The sequence below is a fragment of the Pholcus phalangioides genome, unplaced genomic scaffold, assembly GCF_987345545.1.
Source record: "Pholcus phalangioides strain wild (caught in Gottingen) unplaced genomic scaffold, Ppha-v1.0 ptg000003l_1, whole genome shotgun sequence".
NCBI classification, from domain to species: Eukaryota; Metazoa; Arthropoda; class Arachnida; order Araneae; family Pholcidae; genus Pholcus; species Pholcus phalangioides.
The window spans coordinates 36,662,387-36,684,050 of record NW_028301596.1 but is presented as its reverse complement, the minus strand read 5'-3'; the positions used below and the strand labels follow the sequence as shown (position 1 = coordinate 36,684,050).

Below are 21,664 nucleotides of genomic sequence, written 5' to 3'. Positions count from 1 at the left end.
ATTTTTCAATAGTTTCAAATTTTTGAAATCAAAATTCGTACGGTATATACCACGTGGATACTCCACACGTGCACCAATGGTTAGCACAAAGTCGCTAGATATTGCCTACCAGTGGACTGAATTGCCTGTAATCACTCCACTGAAATCTACGTCACTCACAAAAAATCACCATCTGGTCCCAAAAGCACTGTAAGCCCCTGTAAAGGGCATGAAGTACATAGCTAAGTAGCCGATTCATCTGCTAGGTGCGTAACTGCCGTACAAATTATCCGGCGAGGATACAGTGGCTGATTCTTTCACTTTAATCGCCCCCCCCCCCTCCCACTAGGAATAAACTGAAAACATTTTTTTTGCGTTTTTTTAACAGCTGGTCGATGCGAAATGCTAAATTCCTGCCTTTTTACAGTTAAATCGGCAAATTTAACATTGATTTCTATGGGGATGATCTTTTGCCTGACTTTCAAAGCGATGATGATTCTGACGACTATTCAAAAAGCTCTCATTACTGGAAGGATTGAGAAAGTGGCAAACCATTATAAAGGTATAAAATATTATACATATACTGGCAGCATTAAAGAAGTGACAAACTATTGTATACGTCTGGAACGCATTGCTAGGGAACCACGGTAACTAAAATAAACGTTCCGAAAGTGATTGTTCAGGCCTAGAAACCGTTGTTGCCCGACAGTTTTTTGCCCATTTCGGGCATTCGCCTAAGTCTGACAAACTTTTAAAGTTAGCCTATCGTTCAAGTCGGTCCCATTCGGTATATATGCAAAATTTGGTGACGATCGATCTAAAATTACAGATTTGTATAGAGAACATATACAAAAAATCAATTTTACATATATATAGATTTATCTGAGCGTCAGATTTCCGATTATCCGATTTCTTACATAATCATCTTCCCTGTCCACCGGTGCTTTCGTAATACCTGAATGAGCCTTAACTACTTGGTACATGTCGGAATGTGTGTTGCGCATGCGCATGTATGACCCTAACGCATTTATGTTGTCAGAACTACGCGTGTTTCTTTGTTCCAGTGGTGCTGTCCCCTGTCTTGAATATTAGTGATGAAAGTGGCAGATGCCCGAATTATCGTGCTATGTAGGTATCGTGTTGAAGAACCGCACGCTCTCTGCGGAGAGAGATTTTCAAACTGGACGGAGACCGACTCACACATTCACTCCTCCAGATTTAAATAAACCAACGGAAAACCAACTTCAGCCAACCACCACTGCGTCGATAACGGAGGTAGTACAGTGTTGTGAAACGAATCATACGAAATTCCATTATTTCTCAAGGGGAAGTTTTTGATTCGACATACGAGTGTTTTTTAGATTACGAACACGTTTATGGAAGGAATTTACTCTCGCGCAAACCTCATTTCCACTGTACTGATTTCTCCATAATAGAGAAAAAGCTTTTTCTCACATTCTCATCATTCCTATCAAAAAAAAAAATCACATGAGCAAATCAACATCAATTTGAACTTCAACCATACCATACGCTAACCCATCCAACCATCAAGTAAAGGACACGAAACCGAAGACGAAATTGACAACCGTCGGACGTCGATTTTTATCGAAACTTCAATTCCAGGATCCGAATTTCTTAAAAACTAAAATAAAAAACGTAAACCTATATATCTCTTCTTTTTTTTTTTCCTTCTCTACACACAGCTAACAAAAATTGTGAAATTGTTCCAAACCGAATCCTTCAAATCCACGCTCCACGTCAAACAACAGAGCAAAAGAATAAAGACAAACCCATAAAAAAAATTTATATATATATATATATATATATATATTTTAAGACGTAAAAAAAAAAAATTCTTCTGGTAGGTTGAAACATCCACGGAAACCGGATAAAATAAAATAATAACAATAAAAAAAAAAACCTCATTTTCCGTACCATTGACCCTTTGTAAGGTGGAAAAAGGAGCTACGGGCATCTCTCTCCTCAACGAATATATGGGGCGTAAAATCACAATATCTCGTGTGTGGCAACGGCTTCTTCTCTTGCGGATAAGGATTATATGATGTGAATAAGAAAAAAAAAATAAATAGAATAAGAAAGAATTTTTATAGGTTCACTTGGTGGAAAATTTTTTTTTTTTCTTCTTCTTCTTTTTCGAAGGAATTTAAACAGTAAAAAAAAAAAAATGGAGTTCAATTTTGAGAATTCTTGTTGATGTTGTAATTGTGAAATCATTCTACCATGAGTGCACCAGAAATCGGTTTTCCTCGGAGTATCCACAAAAAAAAAAGGAATGCGAGTATTTTTGTATTTTTCTCTACTTATTTTTTGTTCTTAAATATATATATATATATATTTTTTAGAGTTATGATTTATTATTAAGCTTGGACTAACAGGGGAGAAAAAAAGAAATGAATTCCGAAGATTAAATTGGTTTGTTCGAGTAAATCATTTGAGAAAAAAAACTAAAATTATGTGAAGTAATTGGGGATTTGTGTGCAATTTTCTTTTTTTGTATTGTGTATGGTTATGTATGAATGAGAAAGTACACGTGTGTGAAACTTTGCGTTGAGATCTAAATGCTATTGAATGAATTTTCGGCTGTAATGTGATTTTTTTTTTCAAATGTTGTGAGGTGTTTGAGAAGAATGGATGGAAGATGATTATGGTTGTCACACAATATCTAAATCTTACTGGTTTTGTCCATATAGCCTACAATGTATGTGAATTTTCTCAACTTTTCTTCAATCTTTTAATACTAACGGTGAGCGCGAAATTAAGTGAAGGATTTCGTGGACCGGTACTAATGGGAGAAATGATTTTCAAACCCGGGGAAAAAATTTAAGGAAAGAGAAAAATTTTCTAACATATCTTCTGACTTATATTTACACATTTTTATTCCCCTATTGAGAAACGAAGTGCAGTTGAGATTCGTGCTGCCACCTATCAAATAAAAACGAAAACATCCGCTATAATACTGGACGTATAATCAGTTGGTTTAAAACCATGTGCAGCAGCGAAAGAAGCAATTTTTGGTATGAGCTATGTACTCTTATTGTTACGTAGCGGTATAAATTTTAGATTTCATAATACCGGTCGATATATTTTCGTGCTTACCTAATGCAGTACTTAGCAATTATTTCACTTTTATATAATAATAATAATAATATTGCGTTACATATTATTTAAGTGAGAACATTATTTTATAGTTTTTGGTTTTTCGATTATGAATATAGAAGAAACTAATTAACAATATATATATATATTAGGATATTTTTCTATGAATATATTTTTTATTTCTTGTAGATGGCAGCAACAGTTACAGTTTATAAAAATGTCACGTTTGTTACAAACGGATCAAACACGGTGAATTATTTTATTAGGCTAAGCACAATACAGGGACGAAAGGAATAGCGTGACCGAACACAACGAATACGCAGATCAAACTGCCCAAAAAACAAAATAATCAAAAAGAATTAACTTAAGTCACCATAGCAACCAATAGTTCAAAGAAATGAGATGGAGAAGACAGTCCTTTGTAAAGGCTTGTAGCCCTCATACGTTGCATTGCTCCCTCTTCACAGAAACAGCGTCCCGCTGTTTGTACGACGGCTCATGAGACTTGTTGTCAGCCTTGTTCCTCTCCTTGTTCCTCCTTAGTATTGTCGTCGTTGGAACAGGAACTGTCCTGAGCGTCCGGGTCATTGTACGGTTTCATACGGAGCACATGAACAACATCTCTTGATTTCCGCCGTCGTGAAGCAGGATCAAAATCTTCTACCGCATAATTCACATCTGATAATTTTCTCAAAACTTTATACGGGCCAAAGTACCTCTTCATCAATTTTTCCGACAGCCCGACTTTTCTTACAGGTGTGAAAATCCACACTAGATCTCCAGGCTTGTAGTCTACCATTCGGTGTTGAGAATCATAACGTCGGCTGTCATATTGTTGAGCCTGTAAAGTTCGCAGCCGTGCTATCTGCCTTGCCTCTTCTGCTTGTGCAATTAATTGGCCAAGATGATCAGATTCCGGTTCACCCGAACTGTATGGGAACATAGTGTCTAGGGTAGTTTCAGCTTCGCGTCCATGTAATAAATAAAAAGGTGTAAATCCAGTAGTTTCTTGTCGAGCAGTGTTATAGGCAAACGTGACGAATGGTAGGATTTCATCCCAGTTTTTCTGCTCGACATCGACATACATGGACAACATATCTGCTAGCGTTTTGTTAAAACGTTCTGTGAGGCCATTCGTCTGAGGATGATACGCCGTGGTCAATCTGTGGGTCACATTACAAAGCCTGTTGAGTTCAGCAACGAGTCTTGACTGAAAAACCTGTCCCCGATCGGTTATAAGAGTTCTCGGAGCTCCATGTTTTAGCATAATTTCTTCGACGAAAAACTTGGCTACCTCTGGTGCATCTGCTGAAGGCAGTGCTTTTGTTATAGCATACCGGGTAAAATAGTCAGTACTCACAATGATCCATTTATTTCCTGCTCGAGACTTTGGAAACCGTCCAAGCAGATCCATACCAATACGACAGAAGGGTGCTTCTGCTGGAGGAATGGGAATCAAACGGCCCGGTGGTTTTTGAGCTACGTTTTTTCTTCGCTGACATTCCTTGCAATGCAATACATAGCGACGTACGCTTCGATATAGACCGGGCCAGGAGAATCGCTTTCGTATTCGGTCGTAAGTTTTCGCAAATCCCAAATGGCCTGCTGTTAAGGAATCATGGAAATGTCTGAGGATGTCCAACCGTAGATGTTTCGGAATAACAGGTAGCCACTTTTTTTCCGCCGGATCAAAATTCTTCTTGCACAAAACGCCGTCGATAACCTCAAAGTCGGTCTTAAGAGAGCCGCTTGACCCTTCATAAGCATGGATCTTATTAGCTACATCGGGATCCTTGAGTTGTTCACTTGCTAGGTCGAGGACTGAAGTTATGACACTAATGTCCTCTGGCACGGAGCTTTCGTCAACGGGGTACCTTGAAAGGCTGTCGGCATCATTATGTTTTCTTCCGCTTCTGTATACTATTGAGACCTCGTACTCTTGCAGTCTCAGCGCCCATCGTGCTAACCGTCCGGAAGGATCTCTCAGGCTGGCTAGCCAGCACAAGGCATGATGGTCGGTAACAATCTTGAAAGGCTTTCCGAAAATATAGGGTCGAAATTTTGTAATGGCCCATATGACCGCAAGACATTCTCTCTCCGTGGTGGAGTAGTTTTTCTCGGCTTTTGATAGAGTTCTGGACGCGTATGCTATAACTTTCTCTTTCCCGTTCTGATGTTGGACTAGCACTGCTCCTATTCCGTAACCACTGGCATCGGTATGTAACTCTGTTTCAGCCTTCTCATCAAATAGCCCTAATACTGGGTCGGAAGTTAGGGCTTTCTTTAGAACTTTAAAAGCTTCTTCTTCATCTTTTTCCCAACGAAATTTTACGTCATTTTTCAATAAATTTTGCAATGGAGCAGCTTTCAGACAGAAATCCTTTATAAACCTTCGGTAGTAAGAGCCGAGCCCTAAGAAACTCCTCACATCTCGGATGTTTTGTGGAACAGGAAAATTTGTAATGGCTCTTACTTTATCTGGATCTGGTCTAATTCCCTCGGCATTCACAACGTGGCCAAGAATTTTAATTTCCGGTGCTGCAAACAAACATTTCTTTGGGTTCAAGTGAAGACCTGCGTCTTGAATGCATTGAAAAACAGCTGTTAAACGGTTAAGATGTTCATCGAATGTCTCGGAAAAGACGACGATGTCGTCGAGGTAGCATAAGCACATATTCCACTTAAGGTGACGAAGGAGATTGTCCATCATGCGCTCAAAAGTTGCTGGAGCATTACAAAGTCCAAATGGCATCACCTTAAATTCGTATAGTCCTTCTGGTGTTACGAAAGCAGTCTTTTCACGGTCAGCTTCATCAACCTCAATCTGCCAATAGCCACTGTATAAATCCATGGTGGAGAAATACTTTGCGCCCTTTAGAGAATCCAAAGTATCGTCTATACGAGGTAGTGGGTAGACGTCTCTTTTGGTAATTCTGTTTAATCTGCGGTAATCGACACAAAATCGCCAAGTGCCATCCTTTTTCTTGACAAGAACTACAGGAGAGGACCAGGGGCTTTCAGATGGCTGAACGACTTCTTTTTTCAGCATCTTTTCAACTTCCTCTTGAATTATTCGACGTTCAGCAGGTGATACCCTATAAGGTCTTTGGTTGATGGGAGAATGGTCTCCAGTGTTGATTTTGTGCTTCACGTTGAGTTTGTAACTCCCCACCTTACCTCCATCACCAAAAGCTTCCGGAAACTGTTCTAGCAATAGAAGCAATTTCTTTTGATGTTCACTATCAAGATCCGTTGACAACATTTGCGAATAATCGACTGGACTCGCATTACTCTTGCTAACATTCTCGTACGACAGCACTTCCGATAAAGCATTCACATAGTTACAGTCAAGTTGTTCGGCGTGGCCAACGCACATGTTCTTCAAGATACGTCGAGGTTGGGCTAGCCCATTAGCGACCCACAGTTCCCCTTTGTTATTAGCGAGGCTCATGATGGTTGATGGGATGGCAACTTCTTGGTTCATCAATAAAAACCTATTATTTTCTACGATAACGTCAATGTCATTATCCAGCATAGGAGCAGATACTTGTATCTTAGTTACTGAGCGTGCTGGTATGGTATAATCCTCTACAGCGTACAACCCCCCTTTCTGCGTAGACCGATGATCATGTAAGATCTCTTCAAACGTAAATTCTAACTTGCCACAGTCTATGATTGCTTGAGACGCTTCTAGAAAATCCCAACCGAGGATGACATCATGGCTACATTTCGGCATAATTGTGAATTCCACTGGTTGACTGTGACCATTGACGGTGAGACGAAGAGTACAGGTTCCAAGAGGTTTTACATAACTGCCATTAGCGACTTTTAAGATAACATCTTGTGAGGAACATTTTTCACTATTTACAAACATAATTTTGCGTAAATGACGTCGAAAATCTTCTGAGATCACAGAGAAAGAGGCTCCAGAGTCCACTAGTGCACGTATGGGATGGTCGTCGAGGATAACATCAACATGATTTCCGAGCATCTTAGCGACATTGGGAGGATTTTGAAAAATAGCGGCCTCACCTCCAACAAAGGTCGCGCGGCTTAGTTTTCCTCATTTCGTCGATTCGGCGACTGACTAGAACGTCTATACGGCGACGGGGATCTGTAGCGGCGTGTCGGTGATCGTCCACGAAACGGGCTGGATGGAGGGGTCCTGGCGGCTGGTATGCTGGTCTCGTCGGTTATGCGGCTGTTACTGGGGTATGACGAAGCATGACGGCCTTGGCTGTTGCGGTAGGTGTCAAAGATGGCCCTTCGCTCTCGACAATAGCGTACGACGTGTCCGGGACGTCCACAGTGGAAGCAAACGGGACTGTTGTCCTGTGTACGCCACACATCAGTTTTCCTCGGAAGTTGTTCCAATGTTGGTTCCAATCTTGCCGTCCTACGGGTATGCGTCAACTGGCGCTGTCGTCTTGATCCAGGAGAAATCGGCCGTTGACGTTCTCCAGACAGAGAAGCGAGCGACTTTCCCACTTCATCCCTTACGACAGCCTCGATCGCTTGCAGTCCTGGTTGGTGCGTCTCTGCCGGTGGCATGGTTAAGCGCTGGATCTCCTCACGCACAATGTGACGGATAAGAGATGACAAATCCTCTTGTTCCTCGATAGCAGCTATAGGAACAACGTTTGGGAGTCTGGCAAATTTGTTTCGTCCGATCCTTTTCTGCTGCATTTCTTCTATGTAATGGCACCACTTGACGAATTCAGCAGTGGTGGTGACTTCTCTCATCAGCAGCGCCTGGTATACGTCCTCGGCCACTCCTTTCATGAGGTGAGATACCTTGTCCTCTTCTGACATGGCCGGGTCTACTAGATGACAAAGTCCCAATACGTCCTGGATGTATGATGGACTTGGTTCGCCACTCCTTTGCGCTCGACTCTTCAGCCGTTCTTTGGCTCTTCGAACGTACAGCTCGGTGTCACCAAAGGTTTTCTTCAGTTCAGCTTCGAACGTTGACCACGAAGTGAGTGTGTCCTCGTTGTTTTCGAACCACTGCCTCGCAGTACCTTCGAGGAAAAAGTACGCATTGGCCAAGCGATGACTGTCATCCCACCGGTTGAAGTTCGACACTCTCTGATACTCCTTCAGCCACCTCGTCGGATCTTGGTCAGGATCACCTCTGAAAATATTCGGCTTCCGGGTCTCCTCCATAAGAGCTGGAGTGCGTATTGTAGAACGTTCTTCTTCTCCTCTAGTCGTCATGGCTCGAGAACGAATAGTCCTTGTAGATGTCACGTACAGTCCGTATTCAGGAGGAAGATTCCGTAATCGATTACTCTGCCGAGAATCGTCGTTAGAAGCCAGGCTGATCACAACTGTCGTTACCCGGCGCCTCCACCAAAAATGTCACGTTTGTTACAAACGGATCAAACACGGTGAATTATTTTATTAGGCTAAGCACAATACAGGGACGAAAGGAATAGCGTGACCGAACACAACGAATACGCAGATCAAACTGCCCAAAAAAACAAAATAATCAAAAAGAATTAACTTAAGTCACCATAGCAACCAATAGTTCAAAGAAATGAGATGGAGAAGACAGTCCTTTGTAAAGGCTTGTAGCCCTCATACGTTGCAATATAATATGCTTTATACTTAGGCTGACCATATTTCCTCGAGAGAAATACGGGACATTGAGATTCCAAATACGGGAAAATACGGGACATCGCCAATTATCGCCAAAAATGACGCCAAAACCGAGAAAAGTTGCCAAATACTGTTAAAATTACGGTAAAATCACAATGGCGGGAAATGAAACGTTAATGCAAATTGCAGTGGATTAAAATGAATTTCACGAAAAAAACGTTCACCAAGACAAATGTGGGAGATAAATATTCTCATTTATAGTTGTAATTATCATAATATAGCTTATTAGTTGAAAAATAATTTCAATCTATGACTTCAATAAAGAATAAAAATTCAAGTAAGCGTCGTGTAAAATACGGGAAAAACCGGGACACTTTTGCGAAAAAGTCGGGACGACAAAATATACAAAAAATACCGGGACTGTCCCGGGAAATACGGGACGTGTGGTCACCCTATTTATACTGAAACTGGAGAGAAAAGGCGTTGGACCTCTGCTGCCACCTATCAAATAACATCAGAAGAATCTCTCACAGTTGTGAAAGTAAAATTTGGTTGTTGTTTGAAACTGGGCTGAAAAAAGAAAATGAACAACGCGTATAGTATGAAAACAATTGCTTATTTTAATGCTGCATACCGGTAAAACAAACCACGTTTTTTTATGCATGCAGTAGATTTTTAGCTAGAGAAACATCGTTCAGCTAAGGCCTCTGATGCTACCTATCCAATAAAAACAAAACTAATTGCTACAATTATTCTTCAAGCGCAATTGGCTGTTGGTTTCAAACCGGTGTCAGCATGAAAATTGATGTACGGTTACGATATCGAAATTTGATTGCATTTATCCCGCACAACGGTGTGTATGAACGGTTACTATATTTCTTATGTTTGTCGTAGAATTTCAAGAATTATACTTTTCGCCGAATTATAAAATTTTTTTTGTACTGGTGACATGTCTGCTGTTTCTTTGTGAGGACAAAAAGTTAATGGACATGTTTTCAGTTCTGTTTCTGGGATATGAAGCGATTTATTAACTTCCATCCGATTTCTTTATTTGGTTTTCGTTACTGACACGAAGAATAATTTTTTTTTTCACATGAATAGAAATTTCTAAAACAACCTTTTCATCCCGCAGCAATGCAACTCATGTTTGTAGTTTGTAATATTATGCGAAATGTTTTTTGCGGGCCGGCAAAGATACGCGGACCTACGGTTCAAGTGCATTGGTCTATACAGTCTTGCAATACTTTTACCGAATTTTGTAACAATTCGACATTAATTCTCGCCTCTTTATTTACAAATTTCTTCACAGTATAGTCGGTATCTAAATCCAAGGGTTACTATAAAAGAATTATTGTCACTCTTAAGTGCATGAATGTTTATTTCAATTTAAAATTTACCATCAATTTTTGCAAAAGGATTGAAATTTTGCTCTGGTATAATTATTCTATGTTGGACACTGTTTCATAATTTTAATAAAATTTATTTTCTGGCAAAGGTAGAAATGTTCTAGGCTTCAACAATGTTCTCGAACAATTATTTAAAAGTTTCGAATTACGTCACTGCTTCCAAAATGCACTTTAAATATTTAATTGTAATTCATCCTAATGTTTCAGGTATACATAGAAAAACCCAGCCGCATCAACCATTTCTGCTGATCTAGGAAAAATTCAAGTTCCCCTATATACTTCTATATTATATGCTTACAAATAAGGTGTATTTATTATTTATTCTTATTTTCACTGCATATGAATTTTCGAAATTAAAAATCAGAAAAGATTACTTAAAAAGAAATAATTAGCTGCGCGTTTCCCTAGTTGACATCAAAAACAAAAGCGAGGAAGATTTTTTCATGCTTAGATAATTATTGAAAATAATATTCACCTAATTAGAAGAATCCTGAAATATTTCCTTTCGTTTCCTCATACTGGAATCTACAAAAAAAAAAAAGAGAGATGATGGTGAAATTTTGATCACTGATGGAATAAAAACCAGCATATATAAATTAGAATTGATTTGAAATGAAAATTTAATGAGATAGGATGAAAATTACAGTTATCTTAGTTTTTGGGAATATTTCAGCTCATTTCTCTAAATATTTAATGTTTTAGTTACATGGCAACAAGAACATATTATGTATATACGTACTTATATCTTTAAAAAACATTTTACTGACATGGAAAAGATAAAATTTTGCGTAAAGGGGGAAAAATAATAAAATTTTATTTTCAATAGTTTCATATATCACAGTAAATGGGATAAATCGGTTATTATGCGTACTTACCAATAATCTAAGTAAGTTTGATAAATTTATAGCTTTTATAGGCATAAAATACCCAAGTGCCGGTGGTAAATTTGATAGATATAGTCGAGATTGGTTAATTTGAAGTTCAAAGTCACTGGAAACAAGTTTGAATTATCGAACAATTCGAATTATCTAATTAATCGATACTGGAAATGTAAATATATTTTTGGGTTCCTTTTGTAGGAAGAATAATTTTGTAGTTGATTTGTTAAATTATTTTGAATACTCATGGTTGTGGCACAGCCATCCTTGCTTATTATACAAAATTATTTTTCAACTCTACAGGTCAGGTGCTGTAATATTTTTATATTATAGCGAGTACCCGGTATACTCCTCCCAATAATCTTAACTCCCATACTCCCACTTTCCGATAATTTTAAGCCCTCGTGATATATTCAATAACTTTACTTCATCAAAAGAGCTTCATAAACGACACGCTAAGTAACGCTATTAAGTGTTCATAACCTACAATGCAGAAGTTTCCCGCATACATTCACATATTAATCATTGTTCTGTGTTTTAAAATTTTAAAAACATTTAAAAATATTTTAAAATCTGTTGATTCTTTCTGAATCCCCCTAGACAAATATTACTTGATCTATTGATTTATTGTACATGCGGAATTCGATAAAATTATATTATACGATACATGTGTGGTAAGTAGCTTTTCAGCTGAGAGTTGAATCATTTTTTTTTAGTTTTGACATATTTTTACTTACGTTGCAAAAAATAGAATGAATTTCTTATTCGAACTATTCCATTTCGGAGAATCTCTCGCGACTCCTCCGGTTCATTAATAACCCCCCCCCCCCCCTCAGGGAATCGCAACCCACAATTTGAGAGCCACTGTACTATAGTATCCAAGTTGATTCGTTATGAATACAACAAAATATTTCTCATATTTCTTAAGAATATTACAAGGACTGGTAACCAAGGCCGATAAGAGACTCGCTTAAAGTATCAAAGAATATTTAGAGGTGTCGCGATTTCGATACCCGGTTTGACCTTGTCAGAAAACTATCATGACACAGGGGTGCAACAGAAACGACAACAAAGATTGCTACCGCAGGGTATCCCACACTGAGGGGTTAGAGTACCAATCTCTCGGTGAGTATGAAAAAAAAGTCTGCCGGTCAGAATCGGTAATTGTACGTCCCGGCCTATAATTGGCCCTCGTGTGCAGAAAATGACCGTGGTACGACAAAAATGATAAGAAAATTACAAACGAAGATATTTATCTGATTTTAATATCTTGTAAAATTTAATAGATCCGAGATTTTCCTTTAAATAAAAGAAAAATATTCCGAGTAGTATTTCTCTCGAAATTCTTCTTTGAGATGACATACACGTACAACCAAGTCCTCACACTTGAAAATCTCGGAAAAAAACCCTCTCACTATTTTTTTTTTAAAGTGTCTCACGTTGTTTATGGGGTACACGTCACCTCTATCCATAGCCGAATTTATGCAAGGAGGCTTTTCTTTCCAGGAATGGGAGAAAGAAAAAAGGAAAAAGAAAAACCTTCTGAGAAAAGGTCGTTTTAAATTTCAGAGTCGTTTGAATTTTAAGAGGACGGAAAGGAGAGGACACACATACACGAGCCCTATAGGAAAGATTCCTTTGGCTTACGTCCAGGTCGTGACTTTGCTATACAATGGAGCCTGTGGGAATATACAGGGAACCCATTCGAAAAGTGCAGCAGTGAAAGTAAAGTGCTTTTGAACACTGGGGTGGTAAGTGAGGAAACAAACAGGAAAATTATAGTATTCTATGGAGAGTATAAAAGAAAACAGAAATGTATATAAATTTTATTTTTCGTTCTGGAATATAGCAGGAAAAAAAAGCATATAAATAAATACAAGATTTAGTAAAGAAAAGAAGTCAAAATGCTGGAATCTTACGAGTAGTTCCGAAATGTTTTTTTTTTTTTTGGAAAGAAACTATATGTTCATACATGAATCACAGTATTTTCGTGATCTGTTGCTCGAATCGTCGAAAATACCGCTTGTTTCTAGTAAAACAATGAATGATAGTCGTGAAATAGTCGAGTGATATTCAAATATTAGATAATATTGGGGAAATCAGAGCGGAAGATTAGATAATGTTACAGAAATCGGAATGAACTGTTATATAATATTAGAGAAATAAAAATGAAATATTAGAATATATATTAGAAGAAATCGAAACTCTGAATATATAAATATTAGATAATATATTAGAGAAATTAGAACGCGAGAAATATAACATAATCTATCTTCTATATATATATATAAAATTGATTTTCTGTGTGTCTGTGTGTCTGTGTGTGTGTATGTTCTCTATACAAATCTACAATTTTAGACCGATCGTCGCCAAATTTTGCATATATACCAAATGGGACCCGACTTGAACGATAGGCTACTTTAAAATTTCGTCAGACCAGGGCAAATGCTCCAAATGGGCAAAAAACTGTCCGGCAACAATGGTTTTTGGGCCTCAACAATCACTTTCCGAACGTTTACTTTGGTTACCGTGGTTCCCTAGCAATGCGTTTCAGATGTGTATATGCCTTTACAACGGTTTGTCACTTCTTTAATCCTGTTAGTATATGTATGATAGTTTATGCCTTTATAATGGTTTGCCACATTTTCAATATGCTCTCAGTAATGAGGCTTTTTGAATAGACGTCATAATCATCATCAGTATCGCTTTGAGGGTCAGGAAAAGGGTGATCCCCATAGAAATCACTGTTAAAATTGCCGATTTAACTGCTGCATAAATACGGAAATTTAGTGGGGGGGGGGGGTTTCCTGCCACATCAATAATTTTAAAAATTAAATTGAATTCTCGATTTTTGAAATATTGAATTCACTTGGAGATACGAAGCCCAGAAAATTAAAAATACGAATAATTTGCCGGATCTACTTTTGAGTTGGATATCCATGTAATAACATTGATTTCAACTTTTTATTTATATCTTCTCAAGCATGAAAATTAATGTCTCCGTATTGTCTTTTGATATTTATTTGCATAAATTCATATAGTTTAGGATGTTTTTAAAATTAGTTTTGGGCCCCGTAAAGTGCAACGAAAAAATTCCACAGCTTTAATTAAGCATTTTTGGAAGCTCAAACAGGCAGAAATAGATAACTTGAAGTTCAGGGGGAGGGAATCGAAATACCTTACACCCATAAAAAGAAGGGGGGGGGGACTATTCATTTCTACGTTTCTTTAAATTTAGATTTATTTCTTTTATGAGTCGCGCAGGACGTCGCCATATTGGTTTACTTAAACACGGTTTGCATGTCCCTCAAAGAAAGAGGGAGATATCACGTGATCCAAAAAAGCCTCATTGAAGAAAACCCGGGCAACGCCGGGTATTATAGCTATCTATATATCTTCTATATATATAAAATTGATTTTCTGTGTGTCTGTGTGTCTGTGTGTGTGTATGTTCTCTATACAAATCTACAATTTTAGACCGATCGTCGCCAAATTTTGCATATATACCAAATGGGACCCGACTTGAACGATAGGCTACTTTAAAATTTCGTCAGACCAGGGCAAATGCTCCAAATGGGCAAAAAACTGTCCGGCAACAATGGTTTTTGGGCCTCAACAATCACTTTCCGAACGTTTACTTTGGTTACCGTGGTTCCCTAGCAATGCGTTTCAGATGTGTATATGCCTTTACAACGGTTTGTCACTTCTTTAATCCTGTTAGTATATGTATGATAGTTTATGCCTTTATAATGGTTTGCCACATTTTCAATATGCTCTCAGTAATGAGGCTTTTTGAATAGACGTCATAATCATCATCAGTATCGCTTTGAGGGTCAGGAAAAGGGTGATCCCCATAGAAATCACTGTTAAAATTGCCGATTTAACTGCTGCATAAATACGGAAATTTAGTGGGGGGGGGGGTTTCCTGCCACATCAATAATTTTAAAAATTAAATTGAATTCTCGATTTTTGAAATATTGAATTCACTTGGAGATACGAAGCCCAGAAAATTAAAAATACGAATAATTTGCCGGATCTACTTTTGAGTTGGATATCCATGTAATAACATTGATTTCAACTTTTTATTTATATCTTCTCAAGCATGAAAATTAATGTCTCCGTATTGTCTTTTGATATTTATTTGCATAAATTCATATAGTTTAGGATGTTTTTAAAATTAGTTTTGGGCCCCGTAAAGTGCAACGAAAAAATTCCACAGCTTTAATTAAGCATTTTTGGAAGCTCAAACAGGCAGAAATAGATAACTTGAAGTTCAGGGGGAGGGAATCGAAATACCTTACACCCATAAAAAGAAGGGGGGGGGGACTATTCATTTCTACGTTTCTTTAAATTTAGATTTATTTCTTTTATGAGTCGCGCAGGACGTCGCCATATTGGTTTACTTAAACACGGTTTGCATGTCCCTCAAAGAAAGAGGGAGATATCACGTGATCCAAAAAAGCCTCATTGAAGAAAACCCGGGCAACGCCGGGTATTATAGCTAGTGTTAAATAAATCAAAACGAAATATTAGATAATGTTAAAAAAATCGAAATGAAATATTAGAATTACTTAAAGATAAATATTGACTTCTAATTTATTCATTCATATTCTTAAACATTATTTATTGAAATGTGATAAGTCGGGTTCGGATTTCTATATTTTGCTTGTTTTTTAATTTATTATATATATTTCGCTATTTTTACGTGATAGAGCATATTATACAAATTTCGATGAAAAGTATTGTTTTTTCCCTGCTATTCCAATTTCGACTGGTATTTTCAAGAGATTTCTTCTCTTCCCCGTTATTCACAAAAGCCTCCAAAACGACACTCCCTCTTCCCAACCTAAGCCATCTACGACCATTTATTAATGAGTCGACCGTGAATAAGTTAAATAGAATGCCAGATCAATATATACAGTCGAATCCCGTTTTAACGAACACTTTTCTAATCCCTCAAATAAGTTTACATAGAAACAATGCAAACAACGTGAAATTTCTTTATAACGAAGTGATTTCTCCGGTCTCTTGGAGTTCGTTATAACGGGATTTGACTGTATATATATATATATTACTACTATTTTTCATCTACATCTTCTTGAAAATATATACATACAAATATAGCTAAAATTTTTCAGTAATATGATTTTTTCAACTCACTGTGGGGTCTCATCATGCACACGAGGGCAAAATAGGACAATAAATTACAATTTGAAGCTCCATCTCGAATGATTGTATTTCTTAAAAAAATCAAATGGGTTTCTTAATACGGATTACACTTCACTATGCTTTATCTGCAGCTATTTTTAGTTGGAATAGAAATGAATACAGTAGAACCTCTCGATAATGGACACCTATGAGACCAGAAATTCAACCGCTAACGTAGTGTACGCGCTAATGGGGAGGTACGATATGCAGTGGACCTCGTTTATACGACTTTCGCATTTATACGACATTTGTTTTCTGTCGCAATTGGTTCCTATCTGTAAAAAGTGATACACTGGTGGTTATGCATAATCACCAATCGTCTCGATAAAGAAAGTGTGATTAACTTTCACAACTTTTACCACCCATTATGCATAATTCCCAAATAAAGTTGAAAATTTTGATGAATATGAAAAAAATTATAACTTCTCTTCATTAAACCAATTAATTATTTTTACCTCTACATGAAACGTGCACTACACATATTTGCACCAAAAATTGAATTAAATTAAAATAATTGTGAAGAAGATAAAAACATCCATAACAACATTATCAGTCTTATAATATTGGCTTTCTTCACACGTATGAACATGAGCATTCACCATCCTGGACCATGGTTAATTTAGTACTTAATTGACGATTTATGATATTTACCAAAACGAGATTAAGATTATACATAGCCTTCGTTGAATATGATACATTCTATGTCTATGTTAAAAAATTATTAAATTAGAGTATCGGAGTATCCGCTAACGGGGAGTGAATACATTAATACCCTATTCCATGACACCTGGGTTAGAACACACAGAAAAGTTTCCGTTAGGGGAGGTTCCACGGTAATTACAAAAAATTAATTTATAAAAAAACTATTTATGGATTATATGGATATTATGGATTAATATTTCATGATGGTGAATGAAATTGAAAAATTTGAGGAATTTACAATGATATATATATTTTTTCAAAATAACAAATTCGTATAAGGAAGTAATACGCCACCGTGTATATTATGCGCAAATATTACGTGACAAAACTAATCAATGAAAAAAAAAGTATACATATATATAATGCTGCGTGTTTACTGTCATTCATTTTTTAAACAATTTTTTTTTTTACTTTTAAGCGTTTAAAAGAAAACTTTCTGATCGAATTGATAAAACACGGAAAATCCGTTATAACTGAAATTTTGTTATACTTAGACTAGTGCATCGCCAGTCAGATAATTTCCACCTTAGATATTTCCCATCATAACAAAAGCAATTCATATTCTAGTCCCCGACCAATTCACGTCTTACAAGCAATAAATAACTTGAAAAAAAAAAAAAAAATTACAAGTATGAAGGAAAATAAACGAGGAAACTTTATAACGCATGGTTGCTTTGAAGAGTACTCGTTACCCATTTCTCATATGGAGATTGTGACGTTTCTCCTCATTTGCAGATTTTTTCCATAAAAAAAACCCAACGAAATTTGAAGAGGAAAAAAAAAAAAAAATTCTCCATTTGTTCCGCTAACGAAAATTACGAAGTAATTTAGGTATTTTAGCATTTTTTCATAATTCAACAAAAAAATTTGCATACTTGAGGGAAAAAAAACTTCATGAACTTCTATTTATTGAAAAAAAGGGGGACCTGAGAGTACTTAATACTGAATATGCCACATCACATCGGTGTTGTAATACATTATATATTAACTTACCACATACATCCAAAAATATCTAATTATGATCGAAATACGGAAAGAAGTTCCACGAGTAAACAATTTTTTTTTCGCCTCTACTTATGAAATTTCGATATAAATTTTTTTACTAATAATGAAAAAAAAATATTAAATTTAAATGCATAAGAAGGAAAAAAGAAATGCAGAGTTACGTATACTCAATATATATATTTTTTCTTTTCCATCTTGGTGTAAGGTCTCATAATTGATAGAGGTCTCATAAAGAATCAGTATTAAAAAGTAATCCTCCCATTTGCGTCATCTTTCTGGATATTAAGTGGGGCGTTACTCCATGGCCCTTCCCTTCAAATTTACTTCTTTATGTATTTCGATCATAAAGACTCTGAACTCCTTTAGAGGATAATTGAAGGAGATGCTGCGGAAAAACGGCAATGGACGAGGAAGAAAGTTAATATACTCGGAGGCAAATAGAAGAAATTCTGAAGAAAGATAAAGACACGAGGGAAGAAAAAAAAATTTTTTTTAAGAGAAATAATAAAGGAATTGAGATAATAAAAGATAAGGTACATGAAATTTATCTGGAGAGAGAACTTTTTCCTCTTCTTTTCAAGAAAAAAACCTTCATTTTGTCCATAATATATTTTTTTATATATTTATGAATTTCTCATAAGAAATGGTCTTCTCTTCATCTGGAGTAAATATTAATGTCAAAAAATATTTCGAGATTCCTTTAATATTTGATGTGAAAAAAATTGGAATGAATCCAGTTTTTTTTCTTCCGAATTCGACGGAGAGAATTTGTTAGATTTGTCTTCGGGGTAGGTACAGTGTGGGTTTTTGAAGCTTAGGACATGGTTGTTTAATGGAAGGGAGCATCCGCTTATATCAGTCTAAATTATGACTGCCAATGTTTGAAACCAGCTTAAAGCATTATATAAGATCCTTTTTCCTCTGAGACGCAACTAGAGGAAGATAGATGGCGCTAACATAAAAATAAATAAATCAATCAAGATGATGAAGGAAGAATATTATTTAAACTTATCATGATATATCGATTAGGAAATTCCAATACTATTGACGTATTTGAACACTAGGAACATAAAGGAAATATACATTTATTGATTACGAATTAAACACGAATTTTTTGCTTGAAAGTTCATGTGATATTATCATAAAAATAATCTAATTATAATTAATAATAATAATGAGAATACAATAAACGTAACATAGGGGATTTTAATAAATATGGGTTTCGGAATTGAGTGAAATGGTGGAAATTTTTATAGTTAATAGTTTTACATTTTTAAATTTGAAAAATTTAATTTAATTTGAATTTTTACATTTTGAGCTTTGAAACTTATAAATGTAAATAATATGAAGTAATCGGTACATTTTTGATTCGTTTCTGCCCGGAATTCCAATTTGAAAATGTGAATTGGTTCCAAAATGAAAATAACTCCAACGTTTTGGTAAAGCGTAGTAGTACAGTCGGCCCCCGATTAATCGGATAATGGATTCACCGCTTAAACGTTGCAGCACCAAAACTTTTCCTACAAACTTGCCCCCGCTCGTTATGATCATTTCAGAGACTTCGCCCAGCACCTCCTAGAAATAGAAGGCCTCCACACGCTGCTCGTGACATCAGCCAGTAGTCCATTTTCCCTCAGAATATTCAGGGGGAAAAAAAAATTCCCTACTCGTGCCAGTATCATCGTTGTGCGGAAAACAAACGATTGGACTCAGAATTGGCGATTTTTATGCCCCCACATCCAATCACCATGCGTTGTTTGTGAGCCAACCAGGAATATTCTACGCCAACATAAGAAGAAACGAAATATAATGCCGTGGTTCAGAATGTGGAAAACTTGCTAGGTCTCAATGACGTTACAGATGAACTTGGCAACCCGTGCGGAGGCCTTCTATCTCTAGGAAGTGCTGCTTCTCCCCGTTTAATCGAATTTTACGCTTCAGACGTCAACTGCTAATACACATCAACGACTATATAGCCTACATAACGTTTTTATTGAATGAAAACATTTGGAATTGATGAAAAATACGTTACTAAGCTGAGATTAAAAAATTTATATATATATATTCGAGAGTAGAATTGTGGCCTCAATGCTCAAGTTAAATTGGAAATTTAATTTAAAAATTTAATTATTTTATTTTTATTCTCTATTCAGCCAATAGAGGGCGTTAACTTTCCGGATGAAATGCAAAAGCCTAGGTATTGTGATCATTGTAATTAAATACAATTTTCACTTTATTTTTGATGTCTGACTTAATTGAGAAGCTTTATTAATATTGATCCTTTTTTCCATCAGTTTTCAAATATACAAACTATACTAACGTTGTTAAATGACAATTGAATTTCTCCCCGCATATTGTGTGCTGGTATCGTTCATATCCAAATAAGCGGGGCCGACAGTGTTTCGAAAATAAGCAAACCCTAAATTTTACAGACATCAGCATCGACAAAAGTAGCAATTTTTGCCACATGGTGAATTATACAATTAAAAAAAAAATACTCATTGTGAAAATATAATGGAATTTATAACACAAAAGAATTGGAACTGTCTAGGATTTCGAGGGGGGAGAAAAATTGTTATCCTCAAATAGTAGTACCCGGTTCCTCAGAAAACTAATGCAATAAAAAAATAAACCAGATAATTAAGACCGATAATAATGACAAATGCGATAAAATTCTTCCGTAATAAGATCTACACAATGACAGAGAACAATAATTAGAAAAAAAAAACATATATATGTAATAATGAACGTAACAATTGGCGAGCGAGTAGGAAATAACGCAATTTCTGTGATTGATCATAAGCCCATTCATTTATTGCTAGATATTCAGAAAGATTCCAAATGTTTGAAAAAAAAATGGCAGAGTTATCTTTAATATATAGGAGTGGATACCGTGTAAGAATGTATCGGAAAAGGAACGAACTCATCCAGGGAACCATCATGGAAGCGAAATCCCCTTTACGCAAATTAACTGTAAAAGAGTAAAGAGACGCCAAAAAAAAAAAGGAAAAAAAGGAATTATTATTATTATAATTCAATAAAACGGAGCCAAAATCGCTTTTCGACGAACAAAGTTAATCAATTAAGCAGGAGAAAAGCCTTTATTATGCACGAGAGTTATTTTTGAGATCGACAATAAAACTCATTAACACTAAGAGAGATAATTGATTTGTGAAACATACCAGAGCTCTTACTGTAATAAACCTAATCTTTGTTTATCGCTTATTTAAAACGTGTTAATACGGTTGCAGAGCCCATTATTGCTTATTATTGTTTACTAGGATGATGATTGTAATCAAGGAAAATCCATTAATTAATATAGTTATAACTATAACGCCAAATAATAGCGAGGTGCTGATAAAAGCGGAAAGAATGACTCGTCTCTTAGATATTAGGAATTACTTAACAGGGAAGTATCAATCCATAAATTTTTATTTTATCTGAAATTAGTCTGAACAAATTGGTCTTCAACTATAACCAGTGATAACGAGGTAATAGGAAATATCCATTCCGTTGTAAATAATTTGATTTATTTTCACCAAAATGCCAGTGGATTAATTTAGTTTGGAAAATTAATGCTGGAAATTCAATTTATGTATTTAAAGTTAGAGACAACTCGCGAGAGAAAAGAAAGCATTATTTATTCATTATTTATTTTTTTACTGGTGCTAGCGAGAATAAAACTTATCAAGAAAAAATTTGATTCTGTAAAGAGGGAAAGTAAATTTTCATTAAAATTTATGTCACAATTGAACGTAACTTAGCGCT

The 21,664-nt window shown here is 36.1% G+C and overlaps 1 protein-coding gene and 1 long non-coding RNA gene across 2 annotated transcripts in view; both read right to left on the bottom strand.

The window, feature by feature from the left end:
* LOC149088478 (uncharacterized) overlaps positions 1–21,664 on the bottom strand; it is a 197,830-nt gene that overhangs the window by 96,348 nt on the left and 79,818 nt on the right. The window contains exon 3 of the long non-coding RNA XR_016195405.1: positions 10,579–10,628. This is a non-coding gene — a long non-coding RNA (uncharacterized LOC149088478). The remainder of the gene's footprint in view (positions 1–10,578; positions 10,629–21,664) is intronic.
* Positions 7,150–8,313, bottom strand: LOC149088479 (uncharacterized). Its single transcript, XM_089243229.1, has one exon. It carries the CDS (start codon positions 8,311–8,313, stop codon positions 7,150–7,152), a length of 1,164 nt encoding a protein of 387 aa, XP_089099355.1.

What these genes read in the sequence shown, in the direction of transcription:
- LOC149088479 (XM_089243229.1), bottom strand. Translation starts at nt 8,313, where the DNA reads ATGACGACTAGAGGAGAAGAAGAACGTTCTACAATACGCACTCCAGCT.